Source organism: Marmota monax, unplaced genomic scaffold (assembly GCF_021218885.2).
Source record: "Marmota monax isolate L192 unplaced genomic scaffold, Marmota_monax_Labrador192_F-V1.1 WCK01_AAM20220418_F8-fsc00052, whole genome shotgun sequence".
NCBI lineage: Eukaryota > Metazoa > Chordata > Mammalia > Rodentia > Sciuridae > Marmota > Marmota monax.
Window position 1 is genome coordinate 1,703,192 of NW_026693473.1, and position 9,390 is coordinate 1,712,581.

At 40.0% G+C, this 9,390-nt stretch overlaps 1 protein-coding gene across 1 annotated transcript; it reads right to left on the reverse strand.

Moving 5' to 3' along the window:
- Window positions 1–2,551: 2,551 nt before the first annotated feature.
- On the reverse strand, window positions 2,552–5,315 carry LOC124101792 (cytokine receptor-like factor 3). The gene has a single exon (XM_046457942.2). It carries the CDS (start codon window positions 5,245–5,247, stop codon window positions 3,931–3,933), a length of 1,317 nt encoding a protein of 438 aa, XP_046313898.1. The 5' UTR covers window positions 5,248–5,315; the 3' UTR covers window positions 2,552–3,930.
- Window positions 5,316–9,390: the final 4,075 nt, after the last annotated feature.

Consider the following 9,390-nt stretch of genomic DNA (forward strand, 5'->3'; position numbering starts at 1 on the left):
ACAGGTCACTTAGCATAATCTCCTCGGTCCTCTTCCAGTTCTTAGCCCCTTGGATTGGTTACTGGAGAGCATTGATCCAACTCTTGAAAAGGCCAAATGGACAACAGTACACAAGAAATTAATTTACACTAAAGTATAAAGAAGTACTCAACAAATGTCAATGACTAATGTTGCCTCTGTGTCTAATTTCATAGGGGAGAGGAACTGATGGAGGAACTACAGAGAGCAGGAAGAGGAGGGGTGGGGTGGGGGAGTGGGCTGTCCCTAAGAGAAGAAACAAATACAGGAAGAGGCAGCTGGCTTAGCAGTGCCTTTGATTTTACTTGTTTACCTTCTCCTGGGAAAGGGGCAAATAGAAGTTGCTAGTGACATTATTTTTAGAACCATTTTCAAATAGCATGGCTAGCAAAAGCTGTGGGTGCTGTTTTGCTCAGGAGAGGGTTTATCATGGCTAATTTTGTTACAGAGTGGCTTTGTTCCTAGATGCAATCAGCATGTTACGTTAGAAATTCTGAAGAAAGAAGTTCTCATATCAGTGGCCCCTGGATAATGTCTGGGGACTCTTTTGGCACCATAAGGGTCCCTGGCATGGCCTTCTGCCATTGCTCAGTTGCGGGTAATTGGTCAGAGCTCTCTTTCCTGTTTTTTTTCCACTGGGTTCCAGTTCTCTGGGTTCCCTTATTAACTACCAAATTCTTACATTGCTCAGAGAGAGCACAGTCCTTACAGATTGTGAAGAAGGTATCTCTGGATAAGGAAACTGATGTATAGACAGGCAGAGCCATTACGGAGCAGTGAGGGTCAGCATCCGAAGGAGGCCAGGACTGATGGGACAGGGAGATGGAAGGGGCAGGGACTAGGGGTTTCTTAGGAGCTGTATGACACATTAGGCAAGTGAGCTAATTTCTCAGGGCTCAGTTTTCTATCCTATAAGATGGAAATAAAAACAATTGGTATACTTGGTAAGGTCTAAAGAAGATAAAGACCAACAAAGAATTTAAAGGAGACGAAGACTGGGGCACAGAGTCTGGCACTGAGTGTTTGCTGCCATTTCTTTCCAGTGCTTGCCTCTGGATCTTCCTATGAGTACCCTGCTTCCTCCACCATGCCACTGTCCTCCTGTGGGAGGCACCTCAGTCTCCAGTGTCATTCAGAGATGCCTCTCTTCTAGAAGGAGGGGTTCTCACTTGGGGCAAAACAAAACCACAATAAATATACGTTACAATTAAGCATCTGAGTTGCCAGAGAGCTAGTAAATGTTTGTGTGTGCTGGTGGTGGGTCGCTCCTTTCTGAGAGGATCCCCTCTTGTGATCACTTCTTTCTGCCCAGCACAGGGGCTATAAAGGAACCCTTTATCAAAAGGACTTGGTGGCTGCAGCTAGTGTTGCTCTGACTGAGTCTGAAGGAGGACAGATATTTTCCTGGGCCACAAATTCTTCAAACCCCCCACCCCAAAAGGCTCTTTTCACCATCTGAGTGTTAAAATCCCAAAGGTCAAGGTTAAACAGATAGGGAAAGGGTCTAGGGGAGCTGCTTTTAGCCTACACTGGGATTTCTAATATTTGGATAATACCCAATCCTCTTTTTTACTGTGATAAAATGTTGGTGTTGTAAGATTTAGCATTTTAACCATTAAAGTTCAGTGTCAATAAGAAGAGTCACACTACTGTGCAACTACCACCACTATTTATCTCCAGAAACTTCACCATCCCACATTGAAATTCCACTCCCACTAAACACTAACCATCACTTCAGTTTCCCCCCACGCCCCTGGTAACCATTACTCTGTCTCTATGAATTCTAGGTATCTCATATAAGTGGAATCATGCAATAGCTGTCCTTTTATTTTATGGATTCTTTGATGTGAAAAATATTTATTATAGACTTGCTTTACTGAATATTCTGATGTTGTGTGTGCGTGCGCGCGCACAAGCACACACAGAAGTCCTAAACTTAAAGCTTATACAACTATAAAAACAAATTACCAAATGAAACCATAATCATCCACAAAATCATGTACAATTTAATGTGAGAGCTGATGCTTTGCTGAAGCAACAGTTCAAAGTCGTTTAATAATAGAAATAGTTTTAGATCTGCTTCTATATTTAATTTGTGTTTGCATTTTTGGCTTTAATTATTTTAATGCAGAGAAGAACGGTTTGCATATGTATATTACGGGAAGTGTTACTAGTAACATCAAAGCTTTGTTTGACAGTGCAGGATAATCAGACTACTCACTTAACTATAATGCTGCCAGCAAGCAATTCTTGGAGGCCAAGTTTAATGAGGTGTTACTAGATAATAGCATAAAATTATCTTTTCTTGGAGATAAAACTAGCACTGTGGTTTTATTGAAATCTGAATTAAAGGAACGTCTAATCTAAATCTTGTTAGAATTGGGAACAGCAAAATCCTTTCTTGTGATTATCTACAACACTTGCTGCTAATGATTTGCAACAAGTTGGTACACACAGAGATAAGTGCCAAGCAATAGAATTGGAATACAAAATTAACAGCTATGGGCAAGCTCTCTTTTTTTTTTTTTTCACATTTAAATTTGAGCTTTTTATTTTGTTTCAGATGGCTGGGCAAGGCATCTACATTCTGGAACCTCTTTACAGTCACTAAACATGTGAAAGGCACTTATATATAAAAAGGCAAGGAGAAAATTGGTCACGATTGTCTAACAGGGAACATGAGCCCCAAAATAAATTATCTTACAAAAATATCAAGCTTGCTTTTCCATTTTTCTATTACTGATAAAAATGAAAAAAAAAATTACTTTTCACATTAAAAAATCTGTAAGCTGCTATATCAAGTTATGGCTATTATTTTTTACATATTAAGTCCCTCAAATAAATATCTTACACAAATTTAAGTTTAAAAAAATCGGTCAAGTATTTACCCTATATTTCTTTGGCCCACTAACAGACCATTTATCAAACTGACATTAACTGGACTAGAGCTTGTAACTACAAATAGCAATATGCATATCATTGACCCTGAAGGCACACATGTACATATAATGTACTTGTGAAATGACTAACACTGCTGCATTTACTACTTCCATAAGTAGTTTCACCCTGTACAAAATCCTCTATCCTATCTCTCTCCCTCTCTCTTTCTTTTTTATTTATTTATTTACTTTTTAATCAATACTAGGGATTGAACCCAGGGCCCTCTACAACTGAGCCACATCCCCAACCCTTTTTATTTTGAAACAGGGTCTCACTAAGTTACTGAGGCCGACCTCAACTTGTGATCCTTCTGCCTCAGCCTCTTGATTTGCTAAAATTACAGGTGTGAACCATTGCACCCTGCATCTTCTATCCTATCTTGAATCAAACTACAAGAACAAAAGACAATACTTGCCTATTACAGACACTGACTCAGGCATTGTTAAAAAAAAAAAACCAAAGTTTTTAGACTTAAAGATTAATGAAAATGGGATAAACGCTAACACTGCTTTCAAATTCCTGAACATACAGCACACAGTCAATGCACTCGTGTGGAAAAAACAAGTAAATGAATTTTACAGAACTCTGGCTTCTTATCTGGTCTACTCCTGTTGTTATAAAGTTTTACAATGGTCTTGGATGCTGAAAGAGTTTTAATAAAATGTTACATTAAACCAACTTTAAGATGTACAATGGAAGGGTATAGGATTTTTTGTTATCTTCCCAGACACTTAAAGCTAATTTGATTTTATTGTAATTTTCTATTTGTATTAATAATGTACTAAAACGAAAATTGACTGAATTATGGTTTTGTCCACACCATTCAACTCTCTTATTGTTAAAAATGTTGTCAGTAGACACTTTTCATTTCCAATGGCCTGAAAGATTAATTTAACTTTAAACAACAACAACAAAAGTTAACTAAACTGGGATGAGGCAGATACAGTAAACCAATGCCAAGCATCCAAAACTCTAAAACACTAATACTTTCCATCCAGGATAAAAAAATGAGCATCCAAAGTAAAGAGAACCACAAGACTGATCAAGTAACCAATCAAAAACCACTTCTCTGTTATTTGAGCTAATAGTTACTCGGAGCTTGAAGTTCCCGCCTTCATTATTATTGGTAGTTCCTAGAGTCACAGCTTCGATGTCAAATGTGACAGTGGATCCAGAGGTAACTGCAGGCAATTGATTAGTCATTTCTTTTCCATTTACAAAAACTGCACCATTGGTACTAATGCATACAGCTTGGTCGCGCTGCAGAGAGTCATATCCATTCTGCTTCTCTGCACACACTCCTATACTATCTCTTCTGTCTGGCTGTCCCACAGTTTCAACTCTGAATGTTAATGTCTGCCCACAAATATAGGTTGGAGCGCTGGAGTAGAGAACATCTGAGGATTCAGAATCATTCCGGAGTGCTATATTTCTTCGACTGCTCAGACTGTATCCCTCAAAGCCAGTTGTCCACTCATGAGGCACCAATGTAGAATGACCTATTTGGGGGACGCTCCACGGGCTCCACTCCTGTCGGCCGTCTCCTCGGGCGCAGACTCTGAACTGATAATCAACATTGGGGTCTATGTGCAATACTATGAATTCAGTTTCAGAACCTATATAAACATCTTCAAAATGATTTGAAGAGCATTTACGGAACTGAAGCCTGTAATCTTGGGCTGTGAAGTCGTCATCCACCTTACACCATCGTACTATGATGCCTCCAGGTTTCTCTATTAGTTCTTCTATCTGCACTGGTGGACGAGATGCTACTGTTCCATGCTTAAAAATGTGATCTTTCACTATGTTAAGAATTGAATCATCCAACTGAGCAGATAAACAAGGCACATCAACCAGTAAAGGCACTTCTGGTAAGCTGTCCAACTGAATGTGTGAGGCCTTTTTGGTAAAGCTCCAAAGTTTCTCATTCTGTTCTTCTATGCCACCAAGAATGGCGATCTCACCTTCTCGAACTAAGTCCTCTGCAGTGTTAACTCCATGTTCGATGAGCTTTTGGCAGTCATCTAGTGGTTTAATGGTCTCCTGTTCAATGGTGTCTACCTCTTGCAAAAGGGTCACCAATCGTTCATCGAGTAGCTTCCCAAGAGTTCCTTTTAAATCATTAAAATGCTGTTTGAGGACATCCCTTGTCTGTGTTGCACTGTCTTTGATCTGCCTCTGCGCCTCCCGCAGCCCCTGCAGCCGGTGGCTCAGCTCGCGCCGGTAGCTCTGCGCCGCCTCCACGTTCTCACGGGCCTCCTGCAGCAGCAGCTCCTGCTCCAGTTCCATGGTCCCTCTTATCAGGCCGCGCCGCAGGCGGCTGCGGGAGCGGGTTCCCGAGTGTGCCCCGCGCCGGCTGGAGGCCCGGGGCGGCCTCCTGGGCAAGCTCTCTTGAGTTCAGCATACTTAAATAATGATAAAAAATACTTTTGATTTTTTTTTGCTATGAAACAAACTGTCCCAAAATGTAGTGGCTTCGAACTACAGTATTTGGCTTAAAAATCTAAGATTTGGGCGGGGCTTGATGGAGACCATGTGTCTCTGCTCCACCAGATTTTATCTGAGGTGGCTTAGACTGAGGACTAGAATCATCTAGTGTAGAAGTTGGGATTTTCTTTTTTCTGCAACGCACCAAATAATAAATTATCTTGACTTTTATCTGGCTCTATGGTCTCTGTTATGATTCAATGCTGCCATTGTAGTACAAAAGCAGTCATAGAAAAATGGACATGATCTGTGTTCCAATACAACTTTATTTATAAAAAGAGGCAATTGACTAGATTTGGACACAAGTCAAAATCTGCCAAGCCCCAGTATGGAAGTTTGCTCACTGACACATCTGGCAGTTGATGCCAGCTGTTGGTTGGGGTCTTGTCTGGGTCTTTTGATCAAAACACCTTTCCTTGTGGCCTTCATGGTGCCTGAGCTGCCTCACAACACAGAGTTGTTCTCCAAGAACAAGTGTTCACAATGAGCCAGGCAGAAGCTTTTTTATAACTTCACCTGAAAAGTCATGTGACATCACTCCTACCACATTATTTGTTGAGGCCATCACACAGACATCCAGGTTAAAGGGAAGGAAATATATGTAAGATTAAGCTTTTCTTCTCTGTCAAAGTTAAATCTATAGTCTGAGTTTCCTAATATGTAACAAAATGTGTTTGCTGTCATCTAAAACCTAAATTTCACAGCGTCTAGTTAGCTGGGGATATTTCTCAGTTACAAAACCATATGGTTAAAAAGTAGTCATTTTGAGCCTCCCAGCATATCTCCCTTTGTCCTTAGTCTTCCAATCCTAATGCCTATGGTGTACTAGGTGATCCAATGGTAACTACAGCTCTTCCCCTTGCCCTTCTATCAGAGCAAGTCAACGATGCATTAGGGATAAAACCTGGGCAGACTTCCCATCCACTGTCCATGCTTGCTAGATTTGTTTTGTAAACATACCCTTCCTCAGAAGTAGTTTGTATTGCCAAGTAACTTTTGAGCATGGGATTGATTTCTTGCCACACCAGGTATTTCTAACATATAGATACCTCTTCTTCTTCTTCTTCTTCTTCTTCTTCTTCTTCTTCTTCTTCTTCTTCTTCTTCTTCTTCTTAATGGACAGAATGCCTTTATTTCTTTATTTTTATGTGGTGCACACAACCAAACCCAGTGTGCCTCACACATGCTAGGCAAGCCCTCTGCCACTGAGCTACAGCCCCAATTCTAGATGCCACTTCTTGATGGGATAGTGACAAGATTCCCTCAAAGACACTACTGAAAGTCCTGAATTGTTTTTAACTGTTTTCCAGATTCTTGGAAGTTCTTCAGTCACCTCTTCACAGCTGCTAGAAAAGTGAGGAAAAGATCCTCTTCTTCACTGTTGTCTGCATCTCTGGTTGATGTGCGTCAGATTCAAGGGTCATCTTCCAAAAGTCACCCTTAAGGTTTTGCTTGGTGCCCAGTCTGGAGCACTATATATCTAATGCAGGTGCAGTTGGTACAAAAGAAGAATAGGAACCTTTTCCTGCTTAACCATGCGACTGACTCCTCATTCTTAGTTCTTAAAGAAATAATCCTCAAGAGTGCTGCCCACTCTGACAAAGCCTTTGCTGACATCTTCTTTCAACAGGTGTAGTTTTTTAGAAGACGACATGGGAAGCAAGTCTACAGATGTCTCCATTCACATAACAATGATAGCTACGTTGAGATAACATATCTACAGTCTCTTGGGGACAATGCCAGCACACAGACTTCAATATGTGATTGAATGTCAGGCTGGATGGTGGTGGTGGTCCACACCTCTCACATTCAAGGGTGACTTCTCTCTGGGTTGTTGGGTGTTGGGCTTCCCACATTTGATCCAGGGACTTCCATGCAGGCAAAGAGTCAAGTAGGCACTGGACTTTGGGTTCCTGGTAGTTGTGTAGTGAGAAGGTAAGTATTGGTGTATCTCAAAGATGGGGAGACAGGGTAGAAAGTTTTCATGTTTCTGTTGCACTTGGCAACCAGAGGCTGAGCCATGGGCCCTCCTTCTCTCCTGTGCATCTTGGATAGGGGTCTCTATATCTAAAGATACTCTCCCTCTTTCTGGCTTTTCTTTCCCCTCCTGAGAGCCAAATCCTCTCTGTATGACTCATGTAGTCAGTGTAGAGATAATTCTTATGTCAGAAGCAGCAGCCATTCATTTGCGAGGAGAGGAATGACTATTCAGAAAACAGGTCTCCTCTCATCATGCAAATACCCCTAATTAAGAAATCCAGAGTCAGATTCTGTGTCATGGAAACATAATTTCCTTTGACTCAGAGAGTTTCAGGAATTGCTGCAGGCTATGAACCTTTCTTAGTTTCCTGGGTTAAACAGCATAATTCTTTGCTCTGAATTTTCTTGGACAGAAGTGAATTCAATCTAATATTGATGAAGTATCTTCCAGGTGCCAAGCTGGCCCGAGTGACTCAAGAAATAGGAGGGAACAATCACTGAGTTCCTGCCTTCAAGGAGCTTGTAAAGGAGTCAAAGGAGTCAAAATCTTTAAAAGGTAAACTCTGCTGTGTGGATCCTGATAAAAAGGTGGAAACTGGATTTGGACACTGTTATTGGTTGAGCTGTGTCCCTCCAAAATTTATATGTGTAAGCTGCCTAGTACCTCAGAATGTGACTTTATTTGGAAAGAGAGTCTTTTTAAAATCTTTTTTTCCCACATTTAAAAAAAATATATATTTTTTAGTTGTAGATGGACACAATACCTTTATTTTATTTATTTTTATGTGGTGCTAAGGCTTGAACCCAGTGCCTCACAGGTACTAGGCAAGCGCTGTACCACTGAGTTACAACCCCAGCTTTCCCATATTTTTTTATTGGTGCAATATAGTTGTACGTAATGATGGGACTTGTTGTTACATATTCATACATGCACACAATATAACAATATAATTTGGCCCATATCACTCCCCAGAGATTGCCCCTCCTTTCCAGCCTCCCATCCCCGATTCCTTTGATTTTCATGAGATTCGCTCCCACCTTTCTTTTCCTTTTTCTTCTCTAGCTTCTTCTTATGAGAGAAAAATATGCCTCTGACCTTTTGAGCTTTATTATTTTGCTGAACATGATGGTCTCTAGTTCCTTCCATTTTCTTGCAAGTGACATAATTTTATTTTTTATTTTTCTTTATGGCTGAGAATATGAATATATATATATATATATATATATATATATATCACATTTTCTTTGTTCAGTCATCCATTGATAGACACCTAGGCTGATCCATAGTTTGGCTATTGTGAATTGTGCTTCTATAAAAATGATTATGTCTGTATCACTGTAATATGAAGACTTTAATTCTTCAGGATGAATATCAGGGAGTGATATACCTGGGCCATATGGTGGTTCCATACCTAGTCTTTTGAGAAAACTCTGTATAATTTATAATTCCACCAAGAGTGTAAAAGTGTTCCATTTTCTGTACATCCTCTCTAGCATTTATTATTATTTGTATTCTTGATGACTGGCATTCAGACTGGTGTGAGATGAAATCTCATTGTAGTTTTGATTTGCATTTCTTTAGTTCCTAATGATATTGAACCTTTTTCATACATGTGTTGGCCATTTGTATTTCTTCTTTTGAGAAGTATCTGCTTAATTAATTTGCCCATTTATTAATTATTTGGTTTTTTTGGTGTAAAGTCTTTGAGTTCTTTATATATTCTCATGTTAATCCTCTGTTAGAAAGTAGCTAGCAGAGATTTTCTCCCATTCTATAGATCCTCTCTTCACATTCTTAATTGTTTCCTTTTGATGTGCAAAAGTTTGATTCCATCCCATTTATTAGCTCTTGGCATTATTTCCTAAGTTTTAGGAATCATATTGAGAAAGTCGTTACCTCTGCCCCATATGCTATATGACCCTATGCTTTCTTCGAAAAGGCTTGTGTAGTCTCTTATCTAACTC